This window comes from Erinaceus europaeus, chromosome 12, assembly GCF_950295315.1.
Source record: "Erinaceus europaeus chromosome 12, mEriEur2.1, whole genome shotgun sequence".
Classification (NCBI taxonomy): Eukaryota; Metazoa; Chordata; class Mammalia; order Eulipotyphla; family Erinaceidae; genus Erinaceus; species Erinaceus europaeus.
The window spans coordinates 66,237,720-66,254,424 of NC_080173.1; the positions used below are offsets into that span (position 1 = coordinate 66,237,720).

General features: G+C 38.6%; 1 protein-coding gene across 2 annotated transcripts in view; it reads left to right on the top strand.

Moving 5' to 3' along the window:
- BRIP1 (BRCA1 interacting helicase 1) overlaps positions 1–16,705 on the top strand; it is a 144,166-nt gene that overhangs the window by 53,039 nt on the left and 74,422 nt on the right. For both annotated transcript variants that reach the window (XM_007531479.2, XM_060203874.1), the window contains 3 exons: positions 5,536–5,701; positions 5,781–5,921; positions 13,771–13,932. In XM_007531479.2, the coding sequence (XP_007531541.2) occupies positions 5,536–5,701; positions 5,781–5,921; positions 13,771–13,932 (469 nt within the window). The remainder of the gene's footprint in view (positions 1–5,535; positions 5,702–5,780; positions 5,922–13,770; positions 13,933–16,705) is intronic.

The window sequence follows — 16,705 nt, forward strand, 5'->3', positions numbered from 1 at the left end:
GGGAGCATGGACCCAGGGTCATTGTGGGTTGCAGAAGGTAGAAGGTCTGGCTTCTGTAATTGCTTCCCCGCTGAACATGGGCGTTGACTGGTTGGTCCATACTCCCAGTCTGCCTCTCTCTTTCCCTAGTAGGGTGGGTCTCTGGGGAAGCTGAGCTCCAGGACATATTGGTGGGGTCTTCAATCCAGGGAAGTCTGGCCGGCATCCTGATGACACCTGGAACCTGGTGACTGAAAAGAGAGTTAACATACAAAGCCAAACAAATTGTTGAGCAATCATGGACCCAAAGCTTGGAAAAGTGGAGAGGAAGTATTAGGGAGGTACTCACTGCAAACTCTAGTGTACTTACACTGGAAGAAATGAATGATTTCCTAGATACCTACCAACTTCCAAAACTAAGTAAAAAGGAAGTGGGTAACATGAACAGGCCCATCACAGCTAATGAAATTGAAACAGTTATCAAAAATCTCCCCAAAAATAAAAGTCCTGGACTAGATGGTTTTACAAATGAATTCTACAAAACTTTCAAAGAAGAACTAATACCTCTACTTTTAAAAGTCTTCCAGAAGATTGAAGACACTGGAATACTCCCTGCCAGCTTCTATGAAGCCAACATCACCCTGATACCAAAAGCAGACAGGGACACAACCAAAAAAGAAAACTACAGACCAATATCTCTGATGAACATAGATGCAAAAATATTGAACAAAATTCTAGCCAACCGGATACAGCAGTATATCAAAAAGATTGTCCATCATGACCAAGTGGGGTTTATCCCAGGCATTCAAGGTTGGTTTAATATACGTAAATCAATCAATGTGATTCACCACATCAACAAAAGCAAGACCAAAGACCACATGGTCATATCAATAGATGCAGAGAAAGCCTTTGACAAAATACAACATCCCTTTATGATCAGAACACTACAAAAAATGGGAATAGATGGAAAATTCCTGAAGATAGTGGCGTCTTTATATAGCAAACCTACAGCCAACATCATACTCAATGGTGAAAAACTGGAAGCATTTCCCCTCAGATCAGGTACTAGACAGGGCTGCCCACTATCACCATTACTATTCAACATAGTGTTGGAAGTTCTTGCCATAGCAATCAGGCAGGAGCAAGGAATTAAAGGCATACAGATTGGAAGAGAAGAAGTCAAACTCTCCTCATTTGCAGATGACATGATAGTATACATGGAAAAACCTAAGGAATCCAGCAAGAAGCTTTTGGAAATCATCAGGCAATACAGTAAGGTGTCAGGCTACAAAATTAACATTCAAAAGTCAGTGGCATTCCTCTATGTAAACACTAAGTTAGAAGAAATTGAAATCCAGAAATCAGTTCCTTTTTCTATAGCTACAAAAACAATAAAATATCTAGGAGTAAACCTAACCAAAGAAGTGAAAGACTTGTATACTGAAAATTATGAGTCACTACTCAAAGAAATTGAAAAAGACACAAAGAAGTGGAAAGATATTCCATGTTCATGGGTTGGAAGAATTAACATCATCAAAATGAATATATTACCCAGAGCCATCTACAAATTTAATGCTATCCCCATCAAGATCCCAAGCACATTTTTTAGGAGAATAGAACAAATGCTACAAATGTTTATCTGGAACCAGAAAAGACGTAGAATTGCCAAAACAATCTTGAGAAAAAATAACAGAACCGGAGGCATCACACTCCCAGATCTCAAACTGTATTATAGGGCCATTGTCATCAAAACTGCTTGGTACTGGAACATGAACAGACACACTGACCAGTGGAATAGAATTGAGAGCCCAGAAATGAGGCCCCACACCTATGGACATCTAATCTTTGACAAAGGGGCCCAGATTATTACATGGGGAAAGCAGAGTCTTTTCAACAAATGGTGCAATCAGGCTGTTTATTTGTGCCTTTTCTTGTTTCCTAATGTGTGCTTGTATAGCTGTGAACTTCCCTCTTAGGACTGCGTTAGCTGTGTCCCAAATATTTTGAAAGCTTGTGTCTTCATTTTCATTGAACTCTCGAAACATTTTGATTTCTTCCTTGATTTCCTCTTTGACCCAGAAGTTGTTAAGAAGTGTACTGTTGAGCTTCCACATTTTGGGACTGTTACTAATCTTTTGTTGATTGTTAGTTTAATTCCACTGTGGTCTGAGAAGATGCTTGGGATGATTTCAGTGCTCTTGAATTGGCTGATGCTGTCTTTGTGGCCTAACATATGGTCTATCCTTGAGAATGATCCATGTGGATTTGAGTAAAATGTGTATTCCAGTTTCTTGGGATGAATGACTCTGAAAATGTCCAATAGTTCTAGTTTATCTATCTCTTCATTTAGCTTCCTTATGTCTTTACTGATTTTCTTCCTGGATGATCTGTCAAGTTGAGATAGTGGGGTGTTGAAGTCCCCTACTATGATTGTGTTACTGTTAATATATTGCTGTAGCTCTTTCAGTAGAAGTTTGATGTATTTAGATGGCTTCTCATTGGGTGCATAGATGTTAATAATTGTTAAGTCCTCTTGATTGACTGATCCTCTGATCATTAAGTAGTGTCCTTTCCTATCTTTTTTAATCTTAATCTATTTTAAAGTCTATCATGTCAGATATGAGAATAGCTGTTCCTGCCCTTTTTTGTGGGCCATTGGCTTGTATGATAGTTTTCCATCCTTTCACTTTAAGTCTGTGATTGTCTTGTTGAGTTAGGTGAGTTTCCTGTAGACAACATATTGTTGGGTTGTGTTTTCTGATCCATCTTCCTACTCTGTGTCTTTTAATAGGTGAATTCAGGCCATTGACATTTATTGATATCAAAGATTGAAGATATTTTAACGCCATTCTTGAAGAGTTTGAGTGTTTTGATATATGTCCTATTTGTGGTGGTCTGGTTGTTTATAGGAGACCTTTCAGAACTTCTTTCAGGGCAGGCTTGGTGATGGTTGCTTCCTTCAACTGTTGCTTGTCTGAGAAGGTTTTGATGCTTCCATCTAGTCTGAATGACAGTCTAGCAGGATATAGTATTCTTGACTGAAAGCCTTTCTCATTGAGCACTCGATAGATATCTTGCCATTCTCTTCTGGCCTGTAGTGTTTGTATGGAGAAGTCTGCTGCTAATCTTATGGGTTTTCCTTTGTAGGTGACTCTTTGTTTTTCTTTTGCAGCCTTGAGGATCCTTTCTTTATCCTTATTCCTTTCCATTCTAAGTATGACATGTCTTGGTGTCTTTAGGTCTGGGTTAATTCTGTTTGGGACCCTCTGGGCTTCTTGAATCTTTATGTCTTTGGTGTTGTCTAGACTAGAGAAATTTTCAGCTTTTATGGCCTGGAGAATGCTTTCTTCCTCTCCTTCTCTTTCTTCCTCTGGTAAGCCAATAATGCGTATATTGTTTCTTTTGAAGTCATCCCATAGGACTCTGTTGTTGTTTTCAGCATCTCTTAATCTCTTTTTGAGATCTCTTACTTCTTTTTTAGTTGTCTCTAATTCATCCTCAATCTTGCCAATTCTGTCTTCAGCCTCATAGATTCTATTCTCTCTGCCCTCTACTGCTTTCTGGAGTTCATCTATTTTGTTGCCCTGCTCTGATACTGTTTTAGCTTGTTCAGCTAGTTGCCTTCTTAGCTCAGCGATTTCAGCTTTCAGCTCTCTAATGACCATGAGATAATTAGAATTTTCTTCCATATTCTCATTTGTTGTTCCTGCATTTCTGATTACAATTTTTTCAAATTCTTTACTCACTCCTGTTATTATTTCCTTAGCTAATGTTTGGATGTTGAACTCGTTGTTTTGTGCTTCACCCTCTGGAGGACTTTTAGCTGGACTCTTGTCCTGGTTCGATTCTCCAATATTTTTTCTTGTTGTTTTAACCATTTTATATATTATGTTATGAGTTTCCTTTATCAGTACTTTTCAAATTATTGATCACTATTGCCTGGATTGACTTGTGTCTAAGTAATTTAATTAAAGGTTTTACCGTGGTGGAAGTTAACAGTTTTTTCAATCCCTGAGTTGGAGCTCAGTGGTGTAAAAGCCTCTTTTTTTTCTTTTTTCTTCCCTGTAGGCTATGGGATCCTGAGGGCTTTTAAACTATCAATAGGCTTCTTAGCTTAATCACTGACTCCTGACCAAGAGATAAAGCAGGGTGTGGCAGAGATAATCCAGTGGTTATGCAAAGAGACTTTCACAGCCCCTCAGCTATGCCACAGAGGTATAGGTCTTCTCCTGAGTTTCCTGGTTAGATCTCTGTCCCCTGGTGTCCCTCCCTGTTGCTGCTCCAGATTCTGAGGGTAGTAGCAATGGAGATTCAGAGTTGCACTTGGTGAGTCTCTGGGGAGTCCTCTCCTCCTTTCAGCTGTCCCCTTGTTGGTGGAGCAGACTGGAGGTGGTGTGGTGTTTCCACTGATGAACTGTTGAACTGTTAACAGTCACTTAATCTCTCCTTGGGCCCCTCTCTCCTCTCTGTCACCAGCCACGTGTGTTTGTACTCACGGGTGATTTACTGGGTTCCTGTGGTCATTCTAGTCCTGTCTTGTTTCGGTCCGGGTGGTCTCCTTTGGTATTCCTAGTTGATCCGGGAGAGGAGAGGAGAGAAAGCGATCTGCTGTTCGTAGCTCCGCCTCCGGAAGTCGAAATCCCTTGTTGTGTTTTATTGTTGTAGTTAATTGTTACTGATGTCGTTGGAAAGGACAGAGAGAAATGGAGAGAGGAGGGGAAGACAGAGGGGGAGAGAGAGATAGACACCTGCAGACCTGCTTCACTGCCTGTGAAGCGACTCCCCTGCAGGTGGGGAGCCGGGGGCTGGAACCGGGATCCTTATGCTGGTCCTTGCACTTTGCGCCACATGTGCTTAACCCGCTGCGCTACCACCCGACTCCTGAGATTCATTTTTTAAAATTTTTAATTGATAGAGACAGCCAGAAATCCGAGGGAAGGGGGAGCTAGAGAGGGAGAGAAAAAGAGAGATAGATACCTGCAATACTGCTTCACCATTTTCAAAGGTATCCCCCTGCAGGTGGGGACCAAGGGCTAGAACCTGGGTCCTTGCATATTGTATCATGTGTGTTCAACAAGGTGTGTCATCACCTGGCCCCTGAGATAAAGTTTTTAAGGAAACTAAGTATGTGATAAGTTTCATAAAGCTTTAAAACATCCAGCAAAAATTATCTTTTTTTTCTTATTTAATAAAAACTTATAATCTACATTTCAGTTGTTTTAGCAGTAATACCTATCAATTTTATAAAAAACGATGTAGCAAAATACACAGAGTTCTGGTTTTGTTTAATGAAGAGATGGGAAGTGGATGGCTAGGGATGAGTAACTACACAGTATATAATAGTCTCTTAAGATTAAGTGGATAGTATAATTTAATGGCTTATTAAATTACTGGATTTAATTAGTAATGATTGCTGTTGGTTAGGAGAATGTTATCTGAGTGGGAAGATACCTGGAGTCTTATTTTAGTTTTATTATAATCAGTTTTCATTTTCTATAGGTAAGACGTGTGTCTTACAAGGTTTTGCCACTGATTTAGTATTTTATTTTTATCTAGATTTGCAGATGATTATAAAGTTGCGATTCAGCAGACTTACTCTTGGATAAATATGAGTGATACATTAGATAAAAATGGGTTTTTTGCTCTCCCGAAAAATAAGAAGCGTTCACGACAGAAAACTGCAGTTCATGTCCTAAATTTTTGGTGTTTAAATCCGGCTGTGGTAAGTTTAGCATCTTGTAAATGAAAATCCAGACTTTTTGCTCAATACCAATAATTAAGCAAATGTTGTTTCATTTTAGGCCTTTTCAGATATTAATGACAAAGTTCGGACAATTGTTTTGACATCTGGAACATTATCACCAATGAAATCCTTCTCTTCAGAACTTGGTGTTACATTTACTATCCAACTGGAGGCTAATCATGTCATTAATAATTCACAGGTTTGTTTTTGCCTTCCTTCCTTCATTCCTTCCTTTCTTTCTCTCCCTCTTTCTCGCCCTCTTTCTCTTCCTTCCTTCCCCCTTTCTCTTTCTTTCTTTCTTTTTTAAAATTTTTTTTTTTATTATTTATTTTTCCTTTTGTTGCCCTTGTTGTTGTAGTTATTATTACTGTTGATGATGTCATTGTTGTTGGATAGGTCAGAAAGAAATGGAGAGAGGAGGGGAAGACAGAGAGGGGGAGAGAAAGACAGACACCTGAAGACCTGCTTCACCCCCTATGAAGCGACCCGCCTACAGGTGGGGAGCCAGGACTCGAACCCAGATCTTTATGCCGGTCCTTGCACTTCATGTCACCTGCACTTAACTCGCTGCGCTACTGCTCGACTCCCCTCTTTCTTATTTTCTTTCTTTCTTTCTTAATTTCTTTCTCTCTCTCTCTCTCTCAGCAAAGCTCAGCTCTTACGGTGGTGCTAGGGATTAAATTTGGGACCTTCTAGCCTCAGGCATGAAAGACTACTGCATAAATCACTGTGCTATATTATATCACTGTACCCACTGCTTAAGGTTTTTTTTTTTTTTTTGAAGATTATCTTTCACTCTGTCATTAATCTTAATATAATTATTATTGCTGTTTTTTGACCAGGGCATACACGACTCAGTTCTGACTATTAGTAGTTACTCCTGCATGCAAGTCTTGTGTAGTACTGCTGTATATCTCTCCATTCCCCTTAATAATGCTATTAATAAACATATTAATTGTAGTTAAATAAATATAAAACATAATTATAGTTATATATTAATAAAATATATCATTATAATTAATATATGAGCAACATCACAAATCCAGGTAGGAAATTTCACATTGTAGTTTTAGAATAAAGCTAGATACAGTAGTTAAAAGAAATACTGGAGACTTCCGGAGGCGGGGCTATAGAGTAGCAGCAGCTGTGTTCCTCTCCTCTCCTCTCCTCTCCTCTCCTCTCCTCTCCTCTCCTCTCCTCTCCTCTCCTCTCCTCTCCCTCCTCTCCTCTCCTCTCCTCTCCCTCCTCTCCTCTCCTCTCCCCTCCCCTCCCCTCCTCTCCCCTCCCCTCCCCTCCCTCCCCTCTCCTCCCCTCCCCTCCCTGGTCAACTAGAAATACCAAAGGAGACCACCTGGGACTGCAACAAAGCAGGACTAGAATGACTTCAGGAACCCACGAAATCACTGGTGAGTGCAAACCCGTGTGGCTCGTGGACAGGGAGGAGCCTAAGGAGTGATTGAGCGGCTGGTAACAGTCCTGCAGTTTACCAGTTTAGGCACCACCTCCAGTCTGTTTCACCAACAAAAAGACAGGTGAAGGGAGGAGAGGACTCCCCTAAGACCAAATACAACTGTGAGTCTCCATTGCTACTGCCCTCAGAGGCTGGAGCAGCATCTGGGAACAGAGAACTGACCAGGAAACTCAGGAGAAGAGTTACACCTTGGTGGCCTCGCATTGGGGCTGTATAGTGGGAGCCTTTCCACATTGTTTTCCTGATGAGAACATGGTGAATAATTGCCTCAGAACCTACAGACTATAAACAGGACTTGTTTAGAAACTCACAGGGCCCAGCAGTGCCGCTTGGCTTGGCAGAGAAGCTGAATTAAGCCTCGAGCTTTGGATCTTTTGCATAACCACTGTGCTATCTCTCCCTCACCCTACTTTATCTCTTGGTCAGGAGTGAGTGATTAAGCTAAGAGGCCTACATATAGTTTAAAAGCCCTCAGGATCCCATAGCCTACAGGGAAGAAAAAGAACAAAAGAGGCTTTTAACAACCTCAGTGCTCCAACTCAGGGATTAAAATAATATTGAAACAACTGTTAATTTCCACAACTGTGAACTCTTTAAGTACCTTACTTAATGCTCAGAGGATCAGTCAACCAAGAGGACTTAACAATTATTAACATCTATGCACCCAGTGAGAAGCCATCTAAATACATCAGACATCTACTGAAAGAGCTACAGCAATATAGTAACAGCAACATAGTATTGGTAGGGGACTTCAACACCCCACTCTTTAAACTTGACAGATCATCCAGGCAGAAAATCAATAAAGACATGAGGGATCTAGATGAGGAGCTAGATGAACTAGAACTATTGGACATTTTCAGAATCATTCACCCCAAGAAACTGGAATACACATTCTACTCAAGTCCACATGGGTCATTCTCAAGGATAGACCATATGTTAGGTCACAAAGACAGCATCAGCAAATTCAAAAGCATTGAAATCATCCCATGCATGTTCTCAGACCACAGTGGAATTAAACTAACACTTAACAATAAGCAAAAGATTAGCAATAGTCCCAAAATGTGGAAGCTTAAAAGCACACTATTTAACAACTACTGGGTCAAAGAGGAAATAAAGGAAGAAATCCACGTTTCGAGAATTCAATGAAAATGAAGACACAAACTATCAAAATATTTGGGACACAGCTAAGGCAGTACTGAGAGGGAAGTTCATAGCCATACAAGCACACATCAGGAAACAAGAAAAAGCACAAATAAACAACTTGATTGCACACCTTAAAGACCTAGGAGAAGAAGAACAAAGGAACCCTAAAGCAACCAGAAGGACAGAAGTCACTAAAGTTAGGGCAGAAGTAAATAACATTGAAAATAAGAAAGACGGGAGTCGGGCTGTAGTGCAGCGGGTTAAGCGCAGGTGGTGCAAAGCACAAGGACTGGCATAAGGATCCCGGTTCGAGCCCCGGCTCCCCACCTGCAGGGGAGTCGCTTCACAGGCGGTGAAGCAGGTCTGCAGGTGTCTATCTTTCTCTCCTCCTCTCTGTCTTACCCTCCTCTCTCCATTTCTCTCTGTCCTATCCAACAACGACAACAACAATAATAACTACAACAATAAAAAAAACAACAAGGGCAACAAAAGGGAATAAATAAATAAAATAAAATATTTAAAAAAAAAAGAAAAGAAGAAAGACATACAAAAGAGCAATGAAAGTAAATGTTGGTTTTTTGAAAGAGTGAACAAAATCGACAAACCTTTAGCCAGACTCAAAACAAAAAAGGGAGAAGATCCAAATAAATTGGATTGTAAATAAAAGAGGAGATATCACAACAGACACCACAGAAATTCAACATATCATGTGAGGCTTCTATGAACAACTATATGCCACCAAGCTAGAGAACCTGGAAGAAATGGACGATTTTCTAGATACCTGTGAACTTCCAAAATTAAATAAAGAGGAACTAGATAATATGAACAGGCCCATCACAGCCAACGAAATTGAAACAGTTATCAAAAACCTTCCCAAGTATAAAAGTCCTGGACCAGATGGTTTTACAAATGAATTCTACAAAACCTTCAAAGAAGAATTAATACCTCTACTTTTAATACTCTTCCAGAAGATTGAAGACACCGGAATAGTCCCTTCCAGCTTCTATGAAGCCAACATCACTTTGATACCAAAAGCAGACAGGGACACAACCAAAAAAGAAAACTACAGACCAATATCTCTGATGAACATAGATGCTAAAATATTGAACAAAATTCTAGCAACCAGATACAGCAGTATATTAAAAAGATTGTTCATCATTGTGGGTCATATTAATAGATGCAGAGAAAGCTTTTGACAAAACACAACATCCCTTTGTGATCAAAACACTATAAAAATGGGAATATATGGAAAATTCCTCAAGGTAGTGGAATATATATGTATATATATAGCAAACCTACAGCCAGCATCATACTCAGTGGTGAAAACTGGAAGCATTTTGCCTCAGACCAGGTACTAGACAGGGTTGCCCGCTATCACCATTACTATTCAACATAGTGTTGGAAGTTCTTGCCATAGCAATCAGGCAGGAGCAAGGAATCAAAGGGATACAGACTGGGAGACAAGAAGTTAAACTCCCTATATGCAGATGACATGATAGTATACATAGAAAAACCTAAGGAATCCAGCAAGAAGCTTTTGAAATCAGGCAATACAGTAAAGTGTCAGGCTACAAAATTAGCATTCAAATGTCAGTGGCATTCCTCTGTGCAAACACTAAGTTAGAAGTAGATGAAATCCAGAAATCAATTCCTTTTACTATAGCAAAAAAGAAAAGAAAAAAATACAATATCATTCTTTCAATCTTTGAAGCTAAAATATCCAGAGTGGGCAGTGGCTCCCTTGGTTAGGTGCACATAGTACAATGTGCAAGGACCTGGGCAAGGATCCTGGTTCAAGCTTCCCACCTGCAGAAGGGACACTTCATAAGCAGTGAAGCAGGTCTGCAGGTGCCTTTTTCATCCCCTCTCTATCTCTATCTTCCCCATCCCTCTCAATTTCCCTCTGTCCTCTCCAATAAAATGGAAAAAATGGCCTCCAGAAGCAGTAGATTTGTTGTGCTGCCACCAAGCCCCAGCAATAACCCTGGAGGCAAAAAACAAAGTCAAACACAGAACAAATGAAAATATCCACTTTGGGAGTCAGGCAGCGGGTTAAGCGCAGGTGGCGCAAAGCACAAGGACCGGCATAAGGATCCTGGTTCGAACCCCGGCTCCCCACCTGCAGGGGAGTCGCTTCACAGGCGGTGAAGCAGGTCTGCAGTGTCTGTCTTTCTCTCCTCCTCTCTGTCTTCCCCTCCCTCTCTCCATTTCTCTCTGTCCTATCCAACAACAACAACAACAATAAAACAACAAGGGCAACAAAAGGGAATAAATAAATAAGATAAATATTTAAAAAAAAAAGTATTTAAGTTATGGGACTTTGTTGGAAAGTGAACTTAAATACTTTTTTTAAAAAATATTTACCTTATGCTTTTGTTCACTAATCCTTTCTTAAATAAAAAAAAATGTATTTAAAAAAAAAAAGAAAATATCCACTTTAATTTCAGACTTTTCTGTAATTTAATTAATTGCATTTAATTATCATTTAGATAAGCTTTTTTTTGTATAGAGATTGATAGAAATTGAGAGAGAAGTGGCAGTCAGAGAGTTAGAGACAGAATGAGACACCTGCAACACTGATTCACTGCTTATGAAGCTTCCTGCCTGCAGCGTGAGGGCATGGGCTTTAACCCAGGTCCTTATGCACTGTAATGTGTATGCTCAACCTGGTGTACCACCCCCTGGCTCAAACTTTGGGGTTTCTAATGAAAAGCATATATATATATTTCTAAATATATATATTTAGAAAATAAAATAATAATTAAAAAAAAAGTTAGCACTCTGTTGTTGAGGTCACACAGAGATACTCCTCAAGAGAGAAACCCGATTGTATGATCATAAGATACAGTTGGGTGAAATAAATCCAAGGTGTAAAACTTAATCTGTGGAACAGAGGGGCAGGATATACCTAATATATATTTTTATTTATTTAATGAGAGGGAGCTCTGTTTTATGGATGATTGAACCTGGGACCTGGGGATTCAGGTATGAGAGTCTCTTTGCATAACCATTATGCATAACCAACCCTGGGTGCTGAACTTTTTGTCCCTTGTTGTGGAAACTTGTTTATATGGGTTTCAGGTCTTTTTTTGTGTAAGTTGTTCATATATATACTGGTGGGACTTTGCTGCTACTTATTGTAGGAATTATATACAAGTCCTCTCTATTTTGGCATCTTGGCCCTGTTCCTAAAGCTTCAGTGTTCAATTAAGGTATATGTGTATGTGTGCATGAAGGGGGTCTTTTATTGTAATGATTAACTGGCAGGAATTACTGGCATTTAGAATGTTCAACTACTAAGAATTGAGCTTTTCAAAATGCTAGAATTTTCCTGTTGAGAAACATTACTATAAATAATAGGGGAAGAAAAATACATGTTCCACATTTTCAAATTGCTTTCTTAGTAGGATTAAATCAATGGGAAGTAATTAGTAAATTCAGCATGTGCTTTCTTTAAGAATGTTATTATAGGCTCTATATTCTCAATCTAGGGCACAGAATAAAATGAGTACCCAAAAGCCCATTTAATCTGTGATGTTACTGAATTATAATAATAGTAATGCTGGTTGTTCAACTGTATTGCTACATTTATCCCAACTTAAGTTTACATTTTATTATTATTTTTTATTTCTTTATTGGGGAATGAATGTTTTACATTCAACAGTAAATACAATAGTTTGCACATGCATAACATTCCCCAGTTTCCCATATAACAATACAACCCCCACTAGGTCCTCTGTCATCCTTCTTGGACCTGTATTCTCCCCACCCGCCCACCCACCCACCCCAGAGTCTTTTACTTTGGTGCAATACGCCAATTCCATTTCAGGTTCGACTTGTGTTTTCTTTTCTGATCTTGTTTTTCAACTTCTGCCTGAGAGTGAGATCATCGCATATTCATCCTTCTGTTTCTGACTTATTTCACTCAACATGATTTTTTCAAGGTCCATCCAAGATCGGGTGAAAACGGTGAAGTCACCATTTTTTACAGCTGAGTAGTATTCCATTGTGTATATAGACCACAACTTACTCAGCCACTCATCTGTTGTTGGACACCTGGGTTGCTTCCAGGTTTTGGCTGTTACAAATTGTGCTGCCAAGAACATATGTGTACACAGATCTTTTTGGATGGATGTGTTGGGTTCCTTAGGATATATCCCCAGGAGAGGAATTGCAGGGTCATAGGGTAGGTCCATGTCTAGCCTTCTGAGAGTTCTCCAGACTGTTCTCCACAGAGGTTGGACCAATTGACATTCCCACCAGCAGTGTAGGAGGGTTCCTTTGACCCCACACCCTCTCCAGCATTTGCTGCTGTTACCTTTTCTGATGTATGACATTCTCACAGGAGTGAAGTGATATCTCATTGTTGTCTTGATTTGCATTTCTCTGAGAATCAGAGACTTGGAGCATTTTTTCATGTGTTTCTTGGCCTTTTGGATCTCTTCTGTGGTGAATATTCTGTCCAAGTCCTCCCCCCATTTTTGGATGGGATTATTTGTTGTCTTGTTGTTGAGTTTGGCAAGCTCTTTATATATGTTGGTTATTAAACGCTTATCTGATGTATGGCATGTAAAGATCTTCTCCCATTCTGTGAGGGGTTTCTTGGTTTGGGTAGTGGTTTCTTTTGCTGTACAGAAGCTTTTTAATTTGATGTAGTCCCATAGGTTTATACTTGCCTTAGTCTTCTTTGTAATTGGATTCGTTTCATTGAAGCTGTCTTTAAAATGTATGCGGAAAAGAGTTCTGCCAATATTTTCCTCTAAGTATGTGATAGTTTGTGGTCTAACATCCAAGTCCTTGATCCACTCGGAATTTACTTTTGTATTTGGTGAAATACAGTGGTTCAGTTTCATTCTTCTGCATGTTTCAATCCATTTTTTCCAACACTATTTGTTGAAGATTAAGTTTACATTTTAAAAACTGTGTCAATTACTTATTTATCTTTCTTAGTTGTTTAATTGTGTTATACTTAATATAAGTTTACCATACTATTCATTTTAAGCCTACAGTTGTTTAATAGATTCACACTATTCTATGATTCTATAGAGTCTTCAGAAACTGAACCATTAGCAGATGATATGAGCCCTCACTTTTAGTATTTTGTATTAATTTCTGATTTATTATTCATTTATTCACATCTTTCAACATAATTTTGTTGAATGCTTAATTTTGCAAAGTCATTTAGAAAATAAAAGTACATAAAAGACTTTTTTTTTCAGAGAACTTTCATCTCAAGAGATTTCAGTGCTCAAATCTTCTGTAAATTAAATCTATCTAGGTTATTTAATGGGTAGAAACAATTCAGTATTTTAAAAAGAAATTTCTTTTAGTCTTGTTGGCTTGATCTTCTTTTGATAATTAAGGCTTCCAATAAAATGTTAATTTGATAGTGTCATTGAAGTACAGTTCTAACATGGACATATTTGTATACCAGGTTTGGGTTGGCACCATTGGGTCAGGCCCCAAGGGTCGAGCTCTCTGTGCTACCTTCCAGCATACAGAAACATTTGAGTTCCAGGATGAAGTAGGAGCACTTCTGCTATCTGTATGCCAGACTATAAGTCAAGGAATTTTGTGCTTCTTGCCATCTTACAAGGTAAGGGAATGTCTATTGTCCCTTTTGGTCTTAAAAAAAAATGTGGGTAGCTAGGGAGATGGCATGGTAGTCTGCATACCTTGAATGGGTAGGTCTTCAGGCTGATCGTCAACAACTACATATGATGGAGTGATATTTTGTTCTCTCTCATTAATAGCAAACAAATCTTAAGGCAATCATGTGAGATGATTATATCACGCTTTTTTGGGTCATAAGCAATGGCAAGATTAAAGTTTCTAAGTACCACATATTGCTATACTTTATTTACTTATTTTTAAGTCTTCTTTAAGAAAAGATTTGTTTTTGAAAGTGAGAGAGAACTAAAATATCACCCTGAAACACTTCATGCCAGGAATTGAACTTGGTACCTCATGCTTAAGAATCCAAAGCTTGGGAGTCGGGCTGTAGCGCAAAGCACAAGGACCAGCATAAGGATCCCGGTTCGAACCCCGGCTCCCCACCTGCAGGGGTCGCTTCACAGGCGGTGAAGCAGGTCTGTAGGTGTCTATCTTTCTCTCCTCCTCTCTGTCTTCCCCTCCTCTCTCCATTTCTCTCTGTCCTATCCAACAACAACAACGACAATAATAACTACAATAATAAAACAACAAGGGCAACAAAAGGGAATAAATAAAATAAATATTTTTAAAAAATGAATAAAATATTTTTAAAAAAATTAAAAAAAAAAAAGAATCCAAAGCTTTATTTATTGCACTACCTCCTGGGTCACTATCACTGTGAGTGTAGAATGAAAGCATTATGCCTATATTACAGTTTTAAAAACATGTATGTTTAAAACTAAGCCCTTAAGCTTTTAAACTAGTTTTTAATTTACCAAGAATTATCCCATATCATTATCTTGAAATATGTTAGGTCTATTATTCATAAAATTCTACCAGGAGCCAAAATAAAATATAAGGTGAAGGAAATATACATATTAATAGACACAGAGATTTTGTAATTTCCCTCCTTTTGAGAACTTATATTAATTTCCTTTTTTTTTTTTTTTAACCAGAGCTTGGCTCAGTCCTAGCTATTATTGGTGCCAGGTACTCTACTTGGGATCTCTCACATGCAAATACTGTGCATTGTCTATCTCCCAGTTAGTTTTTTTTTTTTTTCTCAACTTGCTCCAGATCCAAGAAACTTCTTACATCTCTCAAAATATTTCATGTTGCTGGCAGACTGCCGAACTGATAGAGCATTAGACTTCATGCCTGAAGTTCCTGATTTGATCCCCAATGGTACATGTAGCAGAGTGGTGTTCTGATTGGTCTCAGTTTTTCTTTCATGTGAAACTTTCTCTTATGTGCCAGACCCATTAAGATAAGTATTTGCTACTTTAACTTAGGTTAGTTAACTAAATTGAAATGACATTTGGGAATGTAGTCAAGTAAAGGCACTGTGACCGATACATAAATTTTCCATAAATACTTGTTGAAGAAGGGTCATATACATAGATGAATATTTACTCTCCTTCTTCAAGGATTTTTTAATTATGTCTAAAATCAAAGATATTTCAGAACTACAACCTAACATGCCTGTGACTTGTACCATATATCTATACATTCTAATGTATTTATACTTTAATACTTACTCAATATGTTTATATTGAGGAAGAACTTTTATTTTTTTGTTTTCATAACTTTTACTGATTTTATTGTTTTTGGTTAACTTTATTAGTGATTGAATATGGAGTTACAAGATGACTGAGTGTAACTCCACACTATACTCGCTATCAAAGTTCTGTGCTGTCACCTCCAACAATAACCACCATAGCGCTAAAAAAAGTCTTAAGAGACAGTTTGGCGATTTTATTTTTTTTCCCAAATTCATGTGTTTCAGTTCTCTATATTCCACATATGAGCAGATTTTTTTGCTAGCTGTCTTTAACTTCCTTACTTAGAGAAGGACCTTTTAGGGGATTGGGTGGTGGCACACCCAGTGCACATATCACCAACCAAGCACAAGGACCTGGGTTCAAGCCCTTACTCCCCACCTGCAGGGGGATGCTTCACAAACCGTGAAGCAGGTCTGCAAGTGTCTATCTTTCTCTCCTTCTCTATCTACCCCTCCCCTCTCAATTTCTCTCTGTTCTATCAAGTATAGTAGAAAGGGGAGGGGGTAATGGCCACCAGAAGTAGTGGATTAATAGTGCTGGCCCAGAGCCCCAGCAATAACCCTCAAGGCAAAAAAAAAAAAAAGGAACTTTTAATATAATTTAAATTTTTTTAATACCCAAATTATTTACTTTGTGATTTTTTCCTTTTGCGTCGTTTGTATTATATCTAAGACTTCTGGGAAATCTAGTAACTTCATATTAATCTTATTTATTGAACTATTGAGGAAATATTATTATATATTTTTTGGCTGCCAGTGTTGTTGCTGGAGTTTGGTGCCTGCACACGAGTCCACTGTTCCTCATGACCACTTTTTCCTTTTTTTTTTTTTTTTTTAATTTGATAGGCTAAAGAGAAATTGAGAGAGGAGGGGGACACAGGGAGAAAAAAAGAAACAACTGCAGGATTTGTTTCATGTCTTGTGAAGCTTCTGCCCTGCATGTAAGGAGTAGAGGCTTGAACCTGTGTCTTTGTACATGGAAAGCTGCACCACTTCCCAGACCTCCCAAATGCGTGTTTTGTGCAATAGACTGTGCTAAAATCTGATTAAGATCCAAAAAAGAATGTTATCGCTTCTTTTTTTAATATTTATTTATTCCCTTTGTTTCCCTTGTTGTTTTATTGTTGTAGTTATTGTTGTTACTGATGTTGTCATT